A 23,135-nucleotide genomic window follows, 5' to 3' on the forward strand; every position below is an offset into this window, starting at 1 on the left:
ATGAAAAGTCAGGTTCAGTTCCATCTGTTTCCATTCTGGTATGTGCAGAGGAGGCTCCTGTCCTAGTTCCAGGCTAGGACAATCGGCAGCTGGGAGCTCTGCTGGACTCTGGCCACAGACTTGTGTTTCTCTAACCAAAGGGGCAGAAGGGCTGCGGAACCACAAAGGCCCCGGGGCAAAAGTGCCTTTCTCTTCTGCTTTCCTTTCCCTGCCCTCTCCTCTCCCTTTCATTCCCTTCTGTCCCCTTCCCTCCCCTCTCCTGCCCTCCCCTTCCCTTCTCTTCTGTCCCCTTCTCTCCTTTTCCCTCCCTCCCTTCGTTTCTTCCCTTTTTCTGAGACAGAGGGTTTCTTTGAGTAGCCGTGGTTGTCCTAGAACTCACTCTGTAGACTAGTCCCAGATCTGGAATTCACAAGGATTAAAGGCCACCACCTGGCCAAAAGTGCCTTTCTGTTTTTCTTGTCTGCTGGGTAGTGGCCCAGAGCTTCCCTGGGGTGTTACAGACACCCCCCCCATTGCTAATTCATTTGCTAATCATTGCTGGGTCAGTCCTTAGGACCTGATTTACTTCTGCTGAAAGTGGGTCTGCCTTGGCAGGGGGTGGGGTGGGGGGATGAGGGGGTCAGGGGGAGACACACACACTTGGCCACCTATACCCCTGGTTACTGCCATCAGGGGCTGTGACCCTGGCCTAGGCAAACAGAGCACTCATGCTCCAATTTGGTCTGACTTAAGCCACAGTCACGGCTGGCTCTGGGCCACAGTCATTCCCAAGCCTCGGTCAGGTTTTTTTCACAGGTGAGGGAGCGGGGCCATGGCTTTGTTTCCCAACAGAGGACTCTTATCGCACTGGTTGGGCATCCATAAGGATGATACAAAAGTTACTGGAATCCAATGGGTACCACCTGTTTGTTTCACTGATCTCGATGCTCACTGGGCCAGCTGCCAGCTGACAAAAACAGAGGGCTCTTCATCACTCGGCCTGCTTATGTTTGTTTGTTTGTTTGTTTGTTTTGTCTCAGTCTTGTTATGTAGCCCAGGCTGGTTTGGAACTTACTACGTAGCACGAGCTGGCCTGGAACTCACAGCCTGCTGGCCTCAGTCTCCTGAGTGCTGGAATTTCAGGCATGCCACCAACTACACTCAGCTGGACTGGTCCTCATGTACCTCAGCACAGACCAGGCCACACACCCAGACCCCAGCAGCCCTCAGATCCGGGGAAGCACCATGTGGAGAGGAGGTGGATGCTGAGCGGGGAGGCCAGAGCGGGGAGCACCGTGTTTGAAGTTGCCCGCCATCCATAGGACACTGGCAGGTGTTTTTCTTGTCTCATCAGGGGTTAGCCATGTCTGTGCCTGACTAGTCAGCCTGTGCTGATCATAGCAGCTGAGGACACATGAAGGATGGATTTAGTGTGGAGTGGCGACCGGGGCTGTGGGAGGAGCCTCCTGGGCACACTGCTTCCTTTGCAGCCGCCTTCAGACTGTAGGTAGGCAGAGGGTGAGTCACCATCACGTCCCACCCATGCTGTTCTGAGCTAGCATTGGACGTTATGGATGGCCAGGGCCACATTTGACTCCCAGCTCTCAGGGACTACAGTAATTAATCCTCGAAGGGACTTCATTAATCTTGATTTAGTGCTCAATGTAGTGTCCTCTTTTCCCCTTCCCCTCCATTGTCTACACAGTAAAGTGACTGAAGGAAGGAAGCCGAGATTCCTCGAGAAAGCAGCACGGGGCTGGGGTGGGGCTGCCACAGTTTAGCACCTGGGAGCCTCACCATCCCCAGCCAGACTAACTGTACTGCATAGAGATTAAAGGGGTGGATGCCCAGTCCTCCCTCTGTCTCTCATCTTGCCCCTGCCACCCCTGCCCCCAGTCTGGGTTCCCTGGTCCTGAGAGCAGCATGTTCTAATTACTTCTGTCTGCTCCCCAAGCTTGGGTGGGGTCCTCTGGGACTCCATAAGTTGCCGAGGGCCTAATCTAACAGTGAACATCATCTTGGACACTGAAAGCCCCTCACTTGGGAACCCCGACTCCTATTAGTTGTGGCATCCTTGGGGTCCTTCTCCTCTTCCCTCTCGGCTTGTGATGAGCCGTGTTCCCCATGCTCATAGGCAATACATGCCAGGGAAGACAGCGGTGTTGCTGAATGCTCGGGTGGCATGCGGCCTCACTGCTGGCTGGGTCTGCACCCATAACCTATGTGGTCTTCAGTCCTCTTACCACACCAGCTACGATACACGGCACCAGACAGATGGTGGGGTCTCCATTGCACCTGGCCAGAGAAGCCCATGATCTGGTGGTGGGCTGACTGAAGGAGAGAGTCAGTGCCATTTCTCCTACTCAACTAAGTTCTCGTACAGGTAGGAGTTACACGTTGGCTGGGATTTCTAAGCAGCATATTGTTCAAAGAGTCCCAGAGACTGACTCCCAGAATTTCCTTTTGTGCTAGTAGCTGCTGTTTTCATGTCTTTTATGGAACTGAGGGACAATGAATTTGTTGAGTGAAGCCCAAATGTTCAGGATCAGCCACATGTCCCCAAATTCCCAGGGCTTAGACAAAAATGAGATACCACACCTGAGTGCCACAGGCCTCTCCCCAGCCCATCAGTATACCCTGGCTTGTTAGTCTTTGCTTGGTGTCTTTGCCATCGGCACCCAAGCTGACGCTTTCCATCATCTTTGCCTTCCGTGTTCTGTGAGAGATGCCCTGACCAGTGGACTTGGAGTCAGATGGACTCCAGCCTCAAACCCAGCTCTGGGCCGTAGCAGCCATGCAATCTTGTGCCAATTTATTAACCAGTTTCCCTTTGAAAATGGGTGAAGAAGCATCTGCCTTGCAGAAATTTCCCAAGGACTGAGTCGACACTGCTGCACAAAATGGCCAGCACAGGGCCTGGCACGGAAAAAGCACGCCACAGATGGTCATTGTTGTGGTCCTTCCTCCCAAATAAAAGTCTCCCTTCTCATTGTCCCAGTGTCTAGCCTTGTAAATCTTGCAATTTTACCCACAGACATCACTATCAATTTCCACTCCTAACTAAATGCAGAATGTAAGCACACTCTCAAGGATGTTTTAGTGTTTGCTTGAGTGATACGTTATAAACTTTCTAAAGCAATTCCATGTATATCACCCATTTATCTCCCACAGCACACCTCAGGGGGTTAGACTGCATGAAAGGGAAGATTTAAGGCAGATACTGTGTGTTTGGTGCAGCTTCCTGTGCGTGTATCTGAGTGTGGAAGTGATGTGAGCAGACAGTCACGTGTGCCTGTGACTGTGAGTAGCCGTTGTTAGGGCTCTTCAAATCACATCTCTTCTCTTCCCCCAGAAGGGTCCCTGCACCCACTTCTGTCCAGCTGCTAGATGGGCCTTGACAGTGCTGGTGAGAACAGCTAAAATGACTGGGGAACCTGCCCAGTGTCCAGCTAGAGACTCTCATGTATGTCCAGTGGACACTACACAATAAACCATCACCACCTATTTCTGAAAACCCTTACATGGACGGAGACAGAATCAAAGTGTGGCCCTTTATTCTTTGTCTTCTGTCTCCTTCCTGGCTTTGCTCGATCACAGATAATCTTGTTCCCCAAGCTTTAGGCCAATGGAATGCTGAGAATCTGGGGCCACAAATCTACACTGTGGAGAGGGGAGGTTAAGAATATATTCCTGTTCTGACCCTCAGCTGCCTCTTTGGTGATGTGTGTCTCTAGTTCCTAAGTAGATGGTTAATAAATTTGCACAAGATTGTATGGCTGCTACCTCTATGTCTCCAGTTCCTAAGCAGATGCCCCCTGCTTCTGCCTGTCCTGATCAGACTGCCTCCTGTCTCCCTCTAGCCCGAAGGTGAACGTGGGCTTCTGCTATTGCCTTTCTTTGGATTGGGTCTTCTCTGTCAGTTTCTCTATTTCTCTTCATCTATTAATCATTCACTCCCTTTACCTGGGATGGGTTTTGTCTTTCTAATTACTCCCACAGCCCTCCACCCCACCTCATGGTAAAGACTGTGGGCTGAGATTCAAATAATGTTAGATTCCTGACTATGGGAACACGGTGTTCTCTGAGAGCCCAAGTGATGCAGAGTTGTCACAGAGTTGTCTTCTGCATGCCCAGGTACCTCCACCGTTGGCTCTCAATCCCTTCTCTTTATTCACGCGACGGGCCATGGAGAGGGTTCAGAGTCCTAAGGGTCTGGAGGCAGCCAGCACTGCTGTGTGAGATGCCAGCTTGTCCCAGTTTCCTGGATGGGGAACATTTCCTGGTACTTAGAACTGTATCTTGACAAGCAGGCTGGCTCTAGATTCTGCTGAGGCAGCATGCTGAAGTGATAGATCACTAGGGAAATTTAAGTTAAATCAGTGGTTTGGCATCATGACAACCTAGGTAACTCTTTTCAACTGAGAGATGCTGACAAACTTATTTCATTGGCTCTTTAATGAAATAAATTGGTACCCATTTTCTCTGCTTCCTAAATGAGCAATTTTGAACCTAAAATTCTTTTCAATAAACACCACAGATAATAAAATATGCACTTTGTACTGGTGACCAACTAAGAAGAGAGGCAAGATGGAAGAGGAACAATTGGGGAAGAGAAGAGACTTAGAGGACCAATACCACCACAGGGATCCTAATGAATCCCTAAAGGAGAAACTGAAGAGATCAGGTGTCACTCCTGAGGTAATATTCCCTCTCTCTGGCCTTCTGGGATTGCACCACCAAAGCCTTCTCAGGTGGCTGGGGCCTTTCTGAAGCAGAGATGCACTTCCCAAGCTGTCTTTTCTCTGGATGGCTCTGGTTCAGTGTGGACACACAGTCATAAGTTCATCTGCCAGCTCCCTAACAAGTGTCTTCTGGAAGGACCCCTGTCAAGTGTATTTAGCCCAAGTATTGGCACATAAGAGGTGCTGTTATTTTTTGGTGATGTCACAGAAAGAATGTCAGAATGCTGAAAAGGTGTGAGACGTCTGTAGAGTGTCTAGACAGGACATAATCTTTGATCTCATATTTACATAAGACATGATAGCAAACAGTCTCAGTCTCTCATTCCTTCTCTCTCCCTTTCTCCTCCTTTCTTCCCTCTATCTCCCTTCCCCTCCCTCCCACCCTCCCTCTCTCTTTCCTTCCCTCCTTCCCCCTTTCTCTCTCTCTCTCTCTCTCTCTCTCTCTCGTGTGTGTGCGTGTGTGTGTGTGTGTGTGTCTGTCTGTCTGTCTTCTTTGAGACAGGGTCAGATGTAATCCAGGCTGACTTTGGACTCACCATGTAGTTGAGGATGACCTTGAACTTCTGATCTTCCTGTCTCTACCTCCCAAGTGCTGGGATTCCAGGAGTGCGCCGCTATGCCTGGTTTTATGTGGTGCTGAGTGCTGAGAATGGAACCTAGGATTTCCTGCATGATGGACAAAGACTCTCCCACCTGACGACATATACACCCTCAGCTGCTAGTCTCTTATTTTACTTTTCCTCTCTTATACTTTCATTCTAGGGAAAAGGGGACTTTGTAGACTGTGGTGAAGCCTCTTAGGAGACTGTGGGTGAGAAGAATAAGAATAGAGTGGATATGTATGAATAGCTTTCAAGCTATTTTAAACTTAAATTTAGTTGATGCCCCATCGAAGGCATACTATATTCAGCAACGAAAAGCAGTGAGCTACCATTACCTGTAACAACGTGGGTAAATTGCAAAGGAGTCATGCTGAGCCCGAGGCAGCAGTTCAGAAGAGTGCAGATTGTATGATTCATTTACAGGGCAGTTTCAAACAGCAAGTGTAGGTGGCATGGTGATGCACACCTGTAATCCCAGCACCTCAGAAGTAGAGGCAGGAGTATCAGGAGCTCAAGGACAGACTTAAACATGCAATGGATTCAGGGCAAGCCTGGGCTACATGAGACTACTTCCAGCAAGAGATAAAAACAAAGCAAGACAAATCCAGGCAAATGGAATCTGTGGTAGGAAAGACAATTCAGTAGTAACCCAGGACTGATGAGGATGAGGATGAGGTGTGTAGGGTCAGAGAGGCTCGGGAAAGCTGTTTGGATGATAGCAATGCTGTGCTTCTTGATTGAGGTGGTGGCAAAGTGGCTATACATTTACCAATTACTCACTAATTGGACACTTAAATTAATATATATACACGGTATATATTAGTGTGTATATTCTAAGTCTACATACTTATGTATGTGCTTATTCATTTTTGTGTATGTGTACACTGTGGAAATTTATGTGCACATGTGTGTACAGGTGCCTGTGGAGGCGAGAGTGTGTTAGAGCCCTGGAACTTGAGTTACAGGTAGTTATGGTTGTCTGATGTGGGTGCTAGGAACCAAACCCCGATCCCCTAGAGGAGCAGTACGTGCTCTTAACCTCAGCCATCCCACCAGCTCTCAAATTAGTGTGTTTTATTGTATGTTTGTAACTGTGCAACTTGTTTGCACTTGTTTGAAAAACAAAAACAGAGCCAATGAAGTCAGCTCGAACCCACTGCTATCACATGTTCTCAGGAAACCTAAGTGGGACTAGGATTAGCTACCCTCCTCCCAGCTAAGGATGGACCAGAATAAGGAGCCTGGGGCTAGATTTTCCAAGGGCTTCTTTCTAGGCAAACCCTCAGCTAAGTCCCCAACCTCCAGAAGCCTCGTGGGCAGTTAGAAAAGGTATGGGGTGCCTTCCCTTTCAGCAAGTAGAAAGGCCCTCCCTCCGCCCCTCCCCGGTGCTCACACCTCCTGTTTGGGGAAGCCTAGTTCACATGATGAGTGAGTTCACCGTTCCTACCGTGTTGGATGTAAAGGAAAAATGTGAACGTGGAAGAGTATATCCTTAGGGAGCTGGCATACACTGCCCAGCTACTCCCTAGAATTATGTAAATGAGGCTCCTGCCTAGTCTCTGTGGCGACAGCATAGATACCTCAGCCTGTCTGGGGAGTTTTGCTAGAAAGTGTATTGAAGGCAGCAGGGGTGAGGAGGTCAGGCAGCCGGAATCCTGGAAAGCCTTTGAGAGGGGACTTTGAGAAGCGCCTCTGAATTTCTACCCCTGCAAGAAGCGGGCTCTCTTGTCTTTGTGGGTTCCTGTAACATTGGTGCCGCTGATCATCAGTCTACCTCTCAGAGCTAATCAGAGAGCTGCTTCCTGCGGTAGATGGCAAGTAATGCAGAGGCCCACAACTGGTCAGGTGTTGAGAATAAGACTGCTGCGTGCTTAGCCCTGAATGATGCATCTGTACCACCCTCGAGCCACCACAGAAGAGGAGGCAGATGAAACAGGGTGCTCCCAAATACGACAGGACAGATGCGCGTGTGAACTCAGGTCTTGTGACAGCATGCACAAGACCTGTACAAGTTCCAGCCAGACAAAAACACCAGCATAGAGATGAGGGGTTGGCATTAAGCCCTACCGATAGCTGAGGAGCATTGCTGGGAGAGGGAGAGTAATTTTTCTTCTAGGGCGTGACCCCTGGTAGGTGGACCATGTTGGAGGGATTGGCCCCATACCCAAAAGTATTTGGATAACACAAATTGTCCTAGATGGGTTTAAAGACAAAGAGAGGAAATGAAGTTGGGTTGGTGGGGGGGGGGGAGTGGATCTGAAAGGAATTGGAGGAGGGGGTTGAATAGGACTAAAATATATACAACTCAAATAAATAATAAAATGCTATTTAAAAGTAATATTCTAGGTACAAAAGAAACAAACAAACAAAAAAAAAAGAAGTTAAGAGTGATACAGGGAAATAGGCAGGCCACGGTTTGGATGTCTGCACTGACCTGAAAAATGATTGGGGAGGAAGAATTAAACCCCACTTGGCTAACTGTAGCCAAGGCAAGCAGAGAGGAGAAATGGCCGAGGCTCGGCAGCAGGTTAGCCTGCAGGGTACTGTTCTGGGTGTTCAGTGCTGAGTGTGGAGGTGAATGAAGAAGTAAGCAGCTAGATGAGGTTGGACTTCCCTGCTCTTGAGCCTTTACCACTAACCATGAGTTTGCAGGAAGCTCTAGGAGCTGAGCAGGGGAAGCGCTCAGCTGGCTCAGAGTGCGGATCGTGAGCAGGACACAGAGCGCGGGACAGTGTGCAGGGCAAACGATCTGTTTCACCCACTTAACTGGTGACATGAAGAGGGGAGAAAGAAGGAAGCGGGGTGTGCTGGTGCACACTTGCAGTCTCGGCACTTGGGGGAAGGAGGCAGGAAGGCCAGCTACACAGTAAAACCAAGTCTCAAAAAAACCAAATATATATACATATGTGTGTGTGTGTATATACATATATATATAGTGTATATATGTATATGTATGTATATACACACATATATTTATATATAACACACATATATATATGTATATACATATGTGTTACTGTTCTGTTGCTGTGATGAAACACCAAGGTAAGTTCTTAAAAGAGACCATTTAATCGTGGGTTTGCCTACAGTTTGAGAGGGCCGGTCCCTGACCATCATGGTGGGGAACGTGATGGCAGGCAGGCAAGCATTCAAATATATGAGCCTATGGGGGCCATTCTCATCTGGACCACTGCAGGATCCTTCCCACTCATTGGTGGGCAGAGCTAACGTGGCCACCGTTCTTTCTTTACATACCTATAATCCTGGTATTCAAAGGAGGTGTGTAAGAGGAGTGTGGCAGTGTGAATGCCAAGCGCAGCTCAGTACCACAGATACCCACGGCACTTTACTGTGGCCTGCTGCTGTCCCTTTCCATGGGCAAAGGGCAAGCTTTCCTTTCCAGCCCTGGTACCTCTGCCACTGCCACTACAATTCCTCACTGTGTGCCAGACACTTTGTTGTTATTTTATTTGAGATGGGGTCTGCTAAAGCTTAGGCTGGCCTGTCACTCATTTAACATTCTTTTAATTTATTTATTTGGTGTTTTTTTTTTTTTGAGACAGGCTTTCTCTAGGTAGCGCTGTCTGTCCTGAAACTCACCATGTAGATCAGGTTGGCCTCAAACTCACAGAGATCTGCTTGCTCTGTCTCCTGAGTGCTGGGATTAAAGGCATGTGCCACCACACTGTAACCCCAGTATTTGGACAGCCTTAGCATTCTTTTTAAATGGTGTGTGTGTGTGTATGTGTGTGTGTGTGTGTGTGTGTGTGCATTTATGCACATACCACACACTGATGTGGCTGTCAGAGGACAACTTTTGGTAATCTGTCCTGTATACTGGGAGTTCTGGGGTTCAAACATGTCATTAGGCTTAATGACAAGCGCCTTTACCTGAGGTGCACCTCCATGGTCCCAACCTTGAATTTCTAATCTGCTTGCCTTTACCTTAGATAGTTAAGGCTGAGCCAACAGTCAAACAAAGCTTTGTGTCATGCCAAAAGCCTGTATTTGGGAACACAGAGCACATCTTATGGTGAACTTGTCATGGGCCTGAGTAAATTGGGAGCATACATTCTCGGCTCAGAGAAGGTGGTGCCTTAGGATATTTTCAGCCACTCAGCCCCACCTCCTACTGACTTATCCTCCTGGGCCTGGTTGTGACTGCCTGTGGTGTGGTCACGTGCGTCTCCCACTAGGGTGGGAGTTTAGTGAGGTCAGACCCATCTCGTTATTATCCTATGTCCAGTGACGAATGCCGTTTTGGTGTCTGGAGCACTCCCAAGGTGTTTGCCAAGTGAGTTAATGAAAGAGCAACTAGATGGCTAGCTTTGCTGCCAACTTTGAGCAAATTGGGGCCTCTTTTGAGCCCCACCCTAGTTACACACCACAAAGATCCCTCTGTGTCCACAAACCCTCAAGAGGCTGCACATATATCCCAGTGGTGGAGGACCTGCTTAGCAAGCGTGAGGCTCTGGATTCAGTTCCCAGCACCGAGAAATAATTTTACATTTTCCAGGAAGCACTCCAGCAGGGTGCTGGAGGAGGCCAGCACCTGCAGAGTGTTCTCTTTGAACACCTGCCCGCTTGGAGCGCGGCGTGGAGCTGGCAGGCTGGTGATGGATGTGGGATTGGCATGAAAAATTGAGGCCATGGGCTGAGCTCTCCCTGCCAGGCAGTTCAGGGGCTGCGGAGTGGTGCAGGGCAGCCACGAGGGAATGTTATCAATAGCCTGACACAGCATGTGGGGGAATTAGTTAACCCTCACGTGTAATTATGAGGCATTGCATTATACAAAGGGACGGAGGTGGATGGGGGAAAAAGAAATAGTTTGTAGCCAACAGTCATCGTGAGTGAGCCAGGGAGAAAGGCCAAGCCATCCATATCTTCCCGGTGCTTCCTCTGATCTGCAGTTGGTGAGGCCAGCAGGTGGCCTTTCGGGATTCGAAGGAGGGGAGGGACAGTTAGCTTGACACTGCCCTAAGCCTTAGGGTTCAGAACTGAAGGCCCACAGGACTTGGGTGGTCCCTAAGGACCCCTTTCCCCTTGGATTTCTTCTGACAAGCTTTAGAATCTGGCAGTGCTTGGCAGAGTGGGTTAGACCATGCCAGGGAAAACCAAAATGCTTGATAGCAGGGGTGACGAGCTGGGGGAAAGAAAGCAGGGACAGAATTCTGCTCCTTGCAAGTGTGGCTTATGTCCACACAGTCCTGGGCAGTAGCTTTGGGACTGTCTCTCCTGTCTTTTGGGATGATAGTTATCAAAATATAGCCCATGGACTCCCCGTTCAGAATCCCCTGGGAAGACTGAACTCACTCTCACTGAGTGAATCGGAAATGAGCCTGGGAATCTAAATCTTAAGGAAAATTCCAGACTTTTTTTCAAATGTCTCTTAATATCTAGGAACCAGTGGGTTATGGCCTCCTCGAAAGAGATTTCTTGCCATTCTCTGCTTTCCTGGGCTAGTTTCAGACTCTGCTTACAGAGGGCATGCCTTGTCATATAGTCCTGCCTTGTGAGATATGGGTTCACATTTGAGGAAACTGAGGCTCTGACGAGCTAGTGACATTCCCTCAGGTCACAGCAGTGAGAAGGTAGCATGGTTAGGGCCCAAATTTAGGCTTTCCTGATATGGCTTCCTATTTCGTGGAGGGTGCTCCCCTTCATGCTAACCCCCATCTCGCTACAGGCTCTTGTCTGGAGCTCAGTGGGAGGAGAGCTGTCTTTTCAATCTGCAGTGACCTTGTGCTCCGGCCTGTCTTGATGGACATGTAGGAGATGAGGGGCAGCCTCTTTCTGCAGACAGGCATCAGTCTGCCTTCACTGAAGACCTACATGCTAGGCGCAGCGCCCAGGGAGTCTGTGGGCAGCGGGTAAGCTCCTAGAGGAAGCAGCCCTGACCCCGTCGACCAGCCTCCTTGTCCCTCACCCCAACTTCCATGTCAGCAGCTGTCACCTGCTCGGCAGATGGGCCGACTGGCAGTATCCCTCCCTGGGTTGTTCCCAGATTGGCTCTGTTGTACCCTGGCTGCCCCTGAGCTACAGCCATCTGTGCCTGAGAGAGACTAAACATCACAGAAGGGCAGACGGGGCCCTCCCAGCCCTTCCAGGTTGTGGGGAGAGAGTTGGGGATCGTGCAGTGCTTACACCTCCTGTCCTCAGTTCAGGCACCTGAGGACCAACACAAAGCTGTTTAGCCTTTGCTGAGGTGGAAATGTCATGTATCCTCACTTATCTAGCCAAGTGGTGCTGGCACAATCTATGGCTAAGCCGTCTCTGCGACCCTCTGTCTGTCAGCTAAGTGACCCTGGTGTCTCTCCAGGACAGAGTTCCTGAAAACCTTTCTCTGAGGAGATGGAAGAGAAGGGCCAAGAGCAGTGCTAGCTCTGCTCCTGATTTAATTCAGCCCTTCTTCTGGATTTATTTTCATAACTGATTCAGCTTAGTGCCTTTTCCTTCTCTCCCTCCCTCCTTTCCTCCCTCCCTTCCTTTCTTCCTTTCTGAGATAGAATCCTACTATATAACCCGGGCTGGCCTTGAACTCATGGTCCTTGTGTTTCAACTGGCCAGGAACTGGGATTACAGGCCTCTGTTGCATTGCTTGGCCATTGTTGCCTTTCTTTTCTTTAATTTTTTTTTTTTTTTTTTTTTTACAATTTATTCACTTTATATCCCAATTTTTAGCCCTCTCCCTTAATCAGTGCCTTTCTAATAGGAAATGCAGAACCTGACATTCCCTGACCGTGGAACCTGAGACCTGAGGACTGCAAACAGAGGCCAAGTGTGGAGAATCCGTATGCCAGGCAGTGGGAGAGAGGAGGGTCCCCGCAGCTTGCAGTGGTTGGTACTCTGCAAGAAGAGGGCCCTGCTGCCCCCTGCAAAGGTTCATTAGGACAAAGAGTTTGATCAGTTCTCCTTGAGCCCATCCACAGCCTAGCCTCTGTGTGGAGGAGGCTCAAGCATGGCCCCCAGGGACCCAAAAGCTCGGAAGTGCTCTAATTCAACAAACATTTCTGCTCAATCTGCCCGGCCTTTAGGAAGGGAAAATCAGCCACTTTATGTTCCTCTGACCAAGAGCAGGGTCCAGGGGCTCGTCACTGACAGGCTGATAGGAAGCAGTTGACATGTTCCCAGGCAATCTGGCCACCCCTTTTTGAAAGCATTTAGCTTCACATTTCCCCAGAAAATGAGGACTTTTAGGATAAAAACTAACACCAACAAGAAAAAAAATTGGACCACTGCAATGCAGTGCGGCTGAAATGCAGGCTCCCTGGCATAGCAAGGGACTCTCCCAGCACACCCGGACTGCTGCCTCCTGCCCCTTCCGCAGCTGTTGTCACAGCCCTGAAGCCTAGAGTGTGAGAAGGGGGTGGGGCTCCAGCTTTCCCGCCACCCAGCTCTGGACTGCCCAGGCAGAACTCTGGAGGCAAAGGTGGAGACCTCGGGCTGGGGAGGGGGAGGGCAGCACGCAGGGGTCCAATCTGGGAAGCAGCTTCCTCGCTTAGCTCGTGTCCGGCACTCAGAGAACCTTCCCTTAAAACCCATGCACACCCATCGCTGGCCCCATTCAGTGTGAGACACCCTCTTAATCTTCTCCACTCAGGGGAAAAAAAAGCAGAGATGTCTTTTCCATCCACCCACTTACAGTACCTCAGCTTAGAGACTCCAACCCATGGACTATTGGGGCTGGAAGGGAGCGCAGAGCACATCGCATCCAGTCCATTTATGGCAGGAGGAGAAGGCAGTTTAGCCAAGGTCACTCAGCTGGGGCAGAGCTAGTTGCAGAGCCCAGAGGCAAGGCAAGAAGGGGTGGGAGCATGCTGAGGGAAACCCAGCCAGAGGGCTCTCTCTACAGGAGCCCACGGCTTCCTCCGGACTCACTAATGAAGTCATCCAGTAACTGCTGTTCAAGGCAGCGAAGGAGGTGATAACGGGATCTGTGTGACTATCTCCCCTACCTCCTGCATGTGCGTGCATGTGTGTACACACGTGGGGGGAGTGGGGATGTGTACCTGTGAATATGAATGTGCATGCTTGTGTGTGTGTGTGTGCACGAGTGCACACATGGCTAAGTATGAGGCTCACTTCTCTCCCCAGTGCCATCCTGTGATCTAGTGCTGACAACACTGGCCAGGTGCTGGGAAATAGCCCTCCGTCAGCTTCTCATGGGCCCTTCACAGCCCTGGAGAGCTCCGGGCCCTGCCCCGGGCTCAGACCTTTGGCTTCCTTCAGTTGGGATCCCAGGTATGCTTCGGGTTGGCAGGGAGGGCTGGTGTGGGTAGGTCATAGTCGGAGCCCCTTTGTCTTGAGGTTGGAGGCCTTTGTTCGAGGACGCGACCTTGTCCTTTTCCTGTCATAGGCATCTACTTGTTTACCTTTTCCCATGTCTTCTAGCCACAAGCCACAAGCTTAGGGATCGTTTCTGAAAAAAATTATTGTTGTTAGAATCGTGTGTCTGTGTGGGCGTGGGTGTGTGCAAAGGTGCTCACGGAGGTCAGATGTGGAGACCCCCCAAGTCTAGAGTTAGAGTAGTTGTCGGCCGCCTGACGGATGCCGGGAATCTAACTCCAGTCCCCTGGAAGAGCTGTATGTGCTCTGAACCATCTCTCCAGCCAAAACTACTCTTGATGCTGCTCCTTCTCTTCCCTCACAGCCAATCACTTCTTGCTCTTTCCATCCTGAGTCACCTGGTTCACAGCTGTTCTCAACATTCCTAATGCTGTGACCCCTTAAAACAGTTTCTCACGTTGTGGTGACCTGCAACCACAAAATTATTTTTGTTGCTACTTCATAACTGTAGTTTAGCTACTGTTATGAATTGTAATATAAGTATGTGATATGCAAATGGTCTTAAGTGAACCCTGTGGAAGGGTTGGTTAACCCCAAAGGGGTTGTGACCCACAGGTTGAGAACCTCTGTGATAGCATCTCTCCTGGATTACGCATAGTCTAGGTAATGTGCTAACAGTGTTCTTTCTCCCTCGCTGTCTGTTAGTGTCTGTCCAGCCTTCAGTCAGGTCAAGCCTTTCTTCGCCCCTCCTCCCCCATCTCCCTGGGACAGCCAGCTAACTTTGTTGTGTAGCACTTTCCCATGCTTTTTTTTTTTTTTTTTTTTTTAAATATATTACTGGTCGCATCACAGATATGATGGCATGCGTGTGTATGTGTGGTCAGGGGCTGGTGTCACCTCTGTAGGCAAGCCAAGCGCTTCACGAGGACACGATTTTGTTTGTTTTTGCTCACCGCTGGCTCCTCGGCTCAGCAGCGCAGTTCGTTCCTGAGGCAGGCCGCTGAGTGGATGGAGGAACTGGCAGGTGAGTCGAGGCAGGCTTTGTGGACAGAGACTGGTGGAACACCGGTGCCAAGGGTCCAGCTATAAGACCTGGACCACATGCAGGGGGCTGTCTCCCACACATCAGGGGGCTGGTCTGTTAGCTGGGGGGTGTGGGCAGCAGAAAGGCCGTGAGAATGTATCTTCTTGGGTCATGTGACTGAAAATATTAGACCTTGGGAGCAATTAGTTAACTTAATTAGCTCATCTATTTAAGCAGCAGCTAAAGCAACGGGGCCTGAAGACCATTTTGAGAAAGACACTCAATTATTTGCACCAATGTCACCCTAATTTCCCAGTGAGCTCAGCAGTGGCTGGGTGAGAGGAGAAGCATGAGCGCTCAATTAATTTCCCCATTTTGAGGGTGGAGTGCGAAGAGGCTGGCTAAAAGCAGGCTCTCAGTGCCTGGAAGCCCCAGTGGTCATCTTACTGTGCATTGACTCGTCTGATAAAGACACAGGCTCAGGTGTGACCCAGAGAGAGAACGACTTAGTCAAGGTTTCCCAGCAAGTCAGAGCTGTGACATGCCAGCTCCCAGGTCCCCCGCCTCCCAGCCCAGGACCGCCGCTTCACTGCCGCGGATCGCCATGGTGACAGAGTGACACAGCGTGGCTCACCTAGAGCAATGTCCAGAAATGAGGCCCCGCCTCTATTCTGGATTCTGGGCCCCTGTTTTGTCCAGTGCTTATATGAAGTGGGGTTGGACACATGTTAATTCCCTCTTCCATATTTCTGAGGAGAGAGTAGCCCATGGTCCCAGTTTTTTGCTGATACAAAGTCAGCAGTCAAAGATGATGAAGTGTTTACCGGGTGTCTATGCTGTGCTGAGTGAGTGGGGTAACAGCAAAGAACCCACAATGCCACAGCAAAGCCCTTGGAGAGTAGTGAAGGTCAGATGAGAAGGAAGTTCACGAGGCCTGGGTGCTGAGGGCAGGAGTGAGGAGCTCTGACTGGTAACTGAATCAGGAGCAGTTCAGAGGCGTGGGCCGGGTGGGAGTGCAGATGTTGTGAGAGATTGGGGACAGTGCTGGGGCCAGAGGCATGGGTGCTGAGTGATCAGGTGGGCTCTGGGGAGGGCCTTCATCACCAGAAAGTAGCTGGTGGCTGGGTTCATGTGGGACAGGGTGTGTGTTTGTCTGTCTGTTTCCCAGTTAGAGCGATGCCACTGAGACATCAAACCGTAGATGCAAAAAAACAAGGGAATTCTGCACTGGGGATGGACCAGCTTGCACTGCAGGCTTAAGAATCCAAACTCAAAGGTGGGAAAGAGAATTGGCCAGCACTTGAACCCAGTGACCCGGAACAGAATCCAGCTCCAGGCATGGGTTTTCTTCTGTGATTTAAGAGTAGGTGATTTCCAAAGGCAGGTCTCCTGTCCGGAGCTTCTGTCTGGACCCCACACCTGCATGTCTAAGTGCTGGTGGGTGTTTTCCCTGAATGCAGTCCAGGCTTCTAAACCAAACCAAACTCACACTCCACAGCCTCCCTGCACTCTGGTGACAGACTCCACAATGGCTCCGTGACACACTCACCTCGGATACCCGTCTCTCCGTTGCTTTCCAATGCAGTTTCTCCTTCAGCAGGGAGCCTTCTAGTCATGCCAGCTCATGCCTGCCTTTCTACTTGCACTGCACTGCCACGAGCCACCGTGTCAGCTTGCCTGTACCTTAGCAGTACAGGCTCTGTTCTGTCTGGGGTTCCCTGGCTGCCCCGCCTCCAAACCTGGCCTTCTACAGCGCCTCCTTGCTCACAGCCTGACCTCCAAGGCCCCCTGACAATGTTCCCCATCACTCCTGCCCACCCTGCTCATGCCTTCTGCTTGCACACGAGGCTGGGAGTCGCTGCCTTTTCACTGGGATCAGGGCAGAAGGTGGACTCCCGGTGCCAGTGAGAGGCAGCTGCCTTGGGAGTGTTCTTCAGAGCAGGCCCTGCTGAGGCCCCAGCCACTCAGTACCCACGGACTGCTTACTTGCCTCTCCTTGCAGCTCTTGTGCCTCTCTCTGCTAGCTAGGGCCATGACCTCCAGCATGTCATTCCCAGGCCTAGCAGAGTGTGTGACACTTACTGCATCCTCGGGAATGCTTATCCGAGGAATGTGGGGCAGAAAGTTCCAGGCTGCATTCTCTTTTTCTCTGCAGGAAAAACCCAAAGCACTGGAAGGAATGGACAGGCTATGTGTGCTCTGGCCAGTAGGTGGCAATAGAGGTCACCATGTGTGAGCAGGCTCCCCCCTCAGGTGGGCAGGCTTACCTGGAGTGTTGTACTTTCAGGGAGGTACCTTCCTCCCACAACTGTGGGAGGCTGTTATCTTGGCTTCTTGAATTCTCTGGAGAGAGACTCAGTATACAGCTTCAATTTTCTTTCTGTCTTCAAGGCCCCTCTGCCAAACATGTATTCTTCATAGTTGGCCTGGGAGTTGCTACTCATGTCTAGGAAAAGCTCTCCTTGGGGAGAAATGGAGAGGCTGCCTTTGAGCACAGCTGGAACTTGAGCTGTGACAGGAAGATAATAAAACTGGTGGTATGGTCTTGGACCGTCCTCTGTCTCCCCAGGAGGTGGGTAGCTGTCAGAACCCACAGATCAGGGCTTGAATACCTTGGGCTCTGGCTCTGGAGACTGGGGCAAGTCCTTTGCTTTTCCAGAGCTTCAGTTTTCCCAGCTGTGAAGCCTGGGTGCTCCTGGGTCTGGGGGCTCCTGCTCTGATGGCTCAGGATGGGTGGAAGGAGGGACAACATGGAGCAGGAAAGGGTCTCTGTCAGTACTGAGGGTCACAGTGGCACCTGCAGGAATTGACACTCTCTGAAGAAATCTTAATTGCCGTGTCTTTGGAAGGGAAGCAATGAAACTGTTATTTTGTCTGGACAGGTGTGAGTGAGGAGGGGACTCGGTCAAAGTGAAGAGCGATCATATACCCACTCAGTGTGCTCTCACACCTCCCCTTTGTCATCTTCTTGCTCAGGAGAAGCCTTGGGGGGGGGTAACTTCCAGCAAGGTTTCTCTGCACTGTGCAAGCAGCAGTTTCAAGCTACTTGCAGGGAACCAGCTGTGCTGTGCTCCTGGAGTAAAGCCTGGGGGAGGAGCTGCCCGCCCAGGTGACACAGACAGGAAGCACCCACCCCGGTAGCAGCAGGGAGAATGCAGAGGGGGTTTCAGGGCACCCCTCTGTGTGTGATTCCCTGACCCCCACTCCATCAAGGAGCTCTGGAAATAAAGACAGGGGTGTGCTGCTTCGACGCAAAGAGCCAGCAGCTCCCCTGTCTATTGGGGAGGGGCTTAGAGCTGCCATCTCACTGGGCTGGAAGGGGAGAGACATTTTGCCCATAATATGTGGACCTTATTTTGAAGGAGGCAAGAAACTTCCTTGGCCACTCCTGAGTCAGCCAAGGAATGCGACCATGGCTTGGAGCTGGGTCGGTTTGAGGCTAACTCAGGGTGAACCCAGAGAATTGGTTGCAGCCTTGAGGTGAAGCCAGGTGGAGAAGAGGGGAAGAGCTGGTACTGGCTGTCGTTGGCTTTCCCCAGGAAATCTAGAGCAGAAGTTAGGGGCTCAAAAGCCACTAACTGAGGTGTGATGGCAGGGGAGAGATGCAGATGAAGTTTGTGTCCTAGGGAGACGCTGAACGCAGTGGAAAGCTTGATGCCTTCATCAGCGGAAGTGAGACCCTAGACAGCTTGCCTTGGTCCCCTCACACCCACAGACCCCTTAATCCTCAGGATAATAACCTCATTTTATAGTTAAACTCCTATGCTCCGAGTGGTTGCATTGTCAAGTCCCATCATGAACTTGTGGCAGTCTTGGCATTTGAGAATACCTAGCCTCACGGCATACTTGCTGAGGGCTTTCCCGTGTTCTTGGAGGCTAGACCCAACAGGAAGGCCCCTCATGGAAATTATAGTTGGAGTATTGAGGATGGGAACAAGAAGGGACAAGGGGAGGGGCAGGGACTGGGGCTAGCAGTGCTAGGGGTGGGACCGACGTGGTAAGATGTGAGGAGAAAGAGGACAGTGTCCTGCTCTGTGAGAACAGCATGTGCAAAGGTCCTGGGACAGGGCAGGGCATGGCCTTCTCAGGTCCTGCAGGGAAGTGTAGACGGCTGAGGGCTGGGATGTGGGCAAGGGCAGAACCAGCTGAAACTGGAGACTGGGAAGAGGCAGCACCTGGAGACTGGTGCAGAAAGCTTGAAGAAGACAAATAGGACAACTGCATAGATGGAGCTCCTGGGGAGGAGGGGGAAGGCTGGTTCTAGGGAAAGGCTAGTTCTAGGGAAAGGCTAGCATCCAGAATCACAGGGCCCAGCTCTGGGCCACCATGATTCCTTGGTTGAGGCACCCATGTTTTAGGGGACCTGTTTCTTCATGGCACAAAGAAATATCTCAGCCAGGCCCTGAAACCTCCTATGTTTGCATGGATGAAGAGATCAAGGCTCTGAGGCTTGGTGTTACCACCCAGCTGGTGTTAGCCAGCTGTAGATGCTTTTCTCAAAGGATCTACCCTGTCTGCACAGACGCCACCCGATCCTTTCACACACTAATGGAATTCCACGTCGCTCTATGCCAGGAAGTGACAGGCACACGGAGGCAGTCTAGAAAGTGTGGACATAGCTTTACAGATGGGCTTCATCTCTGCCTTCGACCCCATTGCATGGCGGCAGTTTTGAATTACACTCAAGGCGCCTCTTGAGTCATGCAGTAGTGTCATTTTATCCATCCCTGAGCACCGCCATTTATCCATTCCCATCATGAAGGCATGGGTTCTAAGGCAGGATGCTTAGTTAACGGAAATCCTGCAGTCTAACCTCAGTGCAACCTGCTGAGCCTTCTTCATGGGGGGGAGGGGTATCCAAAGGGGCACTGCTTCCCCTCACACTTCTTCAGCCTGCCCACTCATGCTTCGAGGCAGTTCTCGCTCTCTGTGTGACGGGGGTGGGCACAGGTATGGGAAGACTCCTAGTACTCTGTATATGCCACCTTCCAGCACCATGTGCAGCCCCTGCCAGGTGTCCAGGAACCTACCCCACCAGGCATGCTGCATGGAATCCCCCAAACCAGCTTTTCTGTAGCCTAGGGGCCTTCAGCAAGCAGCGGCCATTCTAAAAGGAGGCACTAGCTCTACCTCCGGCTGTGGAGCTGGGATCCGGGAGCCATGCTGTGGAGCACTGCAGCTGATAACCACCGATGGGACAGGGAGGGGAGGAAGAAGGAGTTGATGGTAGCCTGGGAGTTTCCTGTCTCCCCCAGGTAGGCCCGTGGGAAACCCTGGAAAGCCGAAGACAGACCTCTTCTTCTCTCCCCCACCCAAACGCACACTCACAGGATCACTCCCTGTGTCAGGCCCTGAACTTGATTCCTGTGTCTGAGGGAAAGGAAGAGCAAGGTGCTGCCGCAGAGGGTGGAGCAAGCCGGACGGGTGGGCTGGGCTGGGTTAGCCTGACACTTCAATGGGGGACTGAGCTCCTGAGGGCTTAGCAGCAGGGGTGTTAGAGATTTAGGATGAGGCCCAAGGGATGAGGGGGCACCATGATTCCAAGCCTCCCTGCCACTCTCTACAGGGTCTCCACTCAATTGTGGAAACCCTACCTTGTTCTAGAGGAAGAAAGCAAGATTTGGGGCAAGCAGCGCTGCAGGATACACACCTTTTGCGGATAGCCTTTCCTCTTCTGCATCCTTCTTCCCCTACCTGTGGGAAGACCCCGCACCCTGTCGTGACTCCACCCTCCGGAGCCCTGGTGCAGTGCCCCCTGGACCACACGCCCTCCTTTCCTCCCTTTGGTGTCTGCCTTTTGTTCCTCCTCCCTTTCTTTTCTCTCTGACTCAGGAAAACCTTAATCAGTGTCCCTGAAGAACGTCACTCCTCTCCCCTCTCCCCTGCGGCTCCCGGTTCCCGCCGGCGGAGGTACCCCCTCTCGCGCGCCCCTCCCCCAGCCACTCTTGAGCAAAGAGCAGCTCGGAAAAGCTTGCGTGGCGGGGCGGGTGGGGGAGTGTCGTAGGAGGGCACTGCGCGGGCGGCGGGGGATTCTCCGCAGAGCCAGGGGGAGCCCCAAGCGGTTCCTGGGTCTCAGCTGCCCCGCCTGCAACTTCTAACCGTCCGCATGCGGTTCAAGCCCTCTGCCCGGCGATTCCAGGCAGCGCCATCCGGGGGCAGCCCCCTTCTCTCCTCTGCACCCTCAGCGGGCTGTCCTGGCTGAAGAAGGGGGCGTGGGGTGCCGGGCCAGGTCCCTGCTTCCCGGGATCCGGGATCGGGATCGGGGATCGCCTCAGAGGGGCCGCACGCGCGTGTGCAAGCGGATGTGAGGCGCATCTCAATTGGCGGGCGGGGGAAGCGGATCAGGTTGTTACTACTGCAGAGCGCGCAAGCGAGCGAGCGAGCGAGCGAGGGAGCGGGAGGAGAGCCGCAGCGCTGGCCGGTGCGGGAGTGGGAAGAGGGGACTGGACTTCAGCGGCAGACTCCCGCTGCCTTCTCCACCAGCCCACGCTGACCGGCTCCCAGGACGTCCTCCGGTAAGAGCGAGCCCAGGCAGGAGGCCACCGTGCGAGGGCACCCCATGCCCTGCAGTCCCAAGTGAGGCCACACCCAGGACACCAGCATCTTCCCAGGGCCTGGTGCTGGACCCCGGGGTAGCTGGGTCACCAAGTGAGACCGTGACTTTCTGGGCTTGGCACTTGCTGAGGTTTAGACTAAGCGCGGGACCAGCCCTGGCGAGGTCTGGCTCCGGAAATCCACTAGTTTGTCCCGGGGGAGATGTCCTCAATATCCCAGGAACCCCTCTACCTCGACCTGTTCTAGCGCTGCGCCTAGGATAGCACATCCTGGGACCGGGAGCTAGCTAGGGAGCTGGGGCACTCACAGCTTCAGAAACCTTGGGAAGAGGTGCCCCGGAGGGCGGATGGAGTGGGTGTGCGGTGAGACGCGTGTGCAGGGCGTGGGGGACTCTGCTCGCCCCCGCCGCAGTGAGGATGAGTTGGAGAAACCCACGTGCGCGGAGCTCTGGAGCCCCCTGGCGCAGAGTGGAGCGCAGTGGGGGTGCTGGCACTCCGCAGGATGCAGGACTCACTGTCCTTTGCACCCCTCATCAGACCAGAATCTGGTCGGTCGCGTTCGCTGCCCGTTCTCTCCCCAGAACTTTTTCATCCTCCAACCAGTGCCATGGCTTTGTGCATCGGAGGAATCAGGGTTCTCAAGGATCCTGGCAAGCAGCCACGGACCCAGGAGGGGCCCCGGGAGAATGGGAGAGTGAGCAGTAGTGCTCTTCAGGGATTGCTGTGTGACCTTGGACAAATGGTGTACCCCAGGGAGTCTCAGTGTGATGTAGGGGGTGGTACAGCACACGGGAATGGGAATGATGTAGGGGAGAAAGAGGAAGGCGTTCCGGTGAATGAACCCATGGGTATGCCTGCCAAGCTGTCTGGGAATTCTCTGCCTTTCATTCTTGGCCTCTGCAGAGAGCCCTGTGCACACTTAGGAGGGAGGAGGGTGTCGATGTGGAACTCTGAACCCAGAACCCCAGTGGGGTTCAGAAGGCTTTCATTCCGACTTGTTTGCTGACCTTGAGGCGCTCATTTACCTCTCTGGGCCTTCGTCTCTTGATCTAGAAATGGGGCTTTGGGACATAGGGGATTTTAAGGTCTGAGGTCTCCCTGAGCCTGACACCTGCTGTCCCAATGGAAGCGGAAGAGGAAGCAGGGTACAGAGGACTAGACTCCAGGTATGTAGTTCTTTAACCCTCCAAGTGGATTGAGGCCTACAGGCTGGCCCTTTATCACTGCTCCTCCCAGAGTCTGGGATGGAGGCAGGCCAGTGTCAGCCCAGAACTGCTGAGGCATAAGCTTCCCTGGGGGAGAGGGTCCCTGGAGTAGATAGGAGAGTCAGAGGCCTCTCAAGGTCACGCAGTCAGGCTACCTCCAGAATCCTCCCTGCCTGGAAAGATCTCCACTGTGAACTATACCAGCCCATTGCACAGCCTGCACTGCCTGCGTGACATCTCATTGAGGTCCTCCTTGGGGAGAACCTGTTGGGACTTCATTTGAGATGAGTCTCTAACCTGGCACCAGGTCTCAGGCACTGAAGGAAGACTCCTGGCTGAAGACAAGAGAGTCAGGCTGAGTTTACAGGCTCTGCTTCCCATCTGTGTGCTCCTAGGTGACCTTGGGCAATCCCCTTTCTTGTCTTCCTGACCTGTATATGAAGAAAGTCAAGCTGGAGAATGCCCCAGAACCCATCCTTCTCTGAAGACTTGTGGCTGGAGGTCAGGGACGATACCTGAGTACCAGAAGGGTATTCGATGGGTGCAGATGGCCCTGGGACTCCCAGTGCATGGCCTCTCCCATGCTTCTATCTTGAGACATGCTCCGAGAAGTAGAAGCCTTTCCCAGGACCTACACAGCCCTGGAGTACGACCCTGGGAGCCCCCATTGTGCTGGTTACTTGCCAGTGACCTTGAGTGAGTGCCTTTATATCTCTGAGCTTCAGTGACTTCATTGTCAAAAC

General features: G+C 52.1%; 1 protein-coding gene across 5 annotated transcripts in view; it reads left to right on the forward strand.

Annotated features, from left to right (window-relative positions):
• Syt2 (synaptotagmin 2) overlaps positions 1-23,135 on the forward strand; it is a 106,320-nt gene that overhangs the window by 39,920 nt on the left and 43,265 nt on the right. The window contains exons 1-2 of one of the 5 annotated variants that reach the window (XM_060364346.1): positions 13,176-13,244; positions 13,418-13,564. The exons of 2 other annotated variants lie outside the window; for them this stretch is intronic. In XM_060364346.1, the coding sequence (XP_060220329.1) occupies positions 13,486-13,564 (79 nt within the window). In that variant the 5' untranslated portion in view covers positions 13,176-13,244; positions 13,418-13,485. Of the gene's footprint in view, positions 1-13,175; positions 13,245-13,417; positions 13,565-20,816; positions 21,149-22,948; positions 23,089-23,135 lie in introns of those variants that run through there. 2 more of the 5 variants (XM_021633795.2, XM_060364345.1) reach the window with 2 other exon arrangements.

This window comes from Meriones unguiculatus, chromosome 11 (assembly GCF_030254825.1).
Source record: "Meriones unguiculatus strain TT.TT164.6M chromosome 11, Bangor_MerUng_6.1, whole genome shotgun sequence".
Lineage (NCBI taxonomy): Eukaryota > Metazoa > Chordata > Mammalia > Rodentia > Muridae > Meriones > Meriones unguiculatus.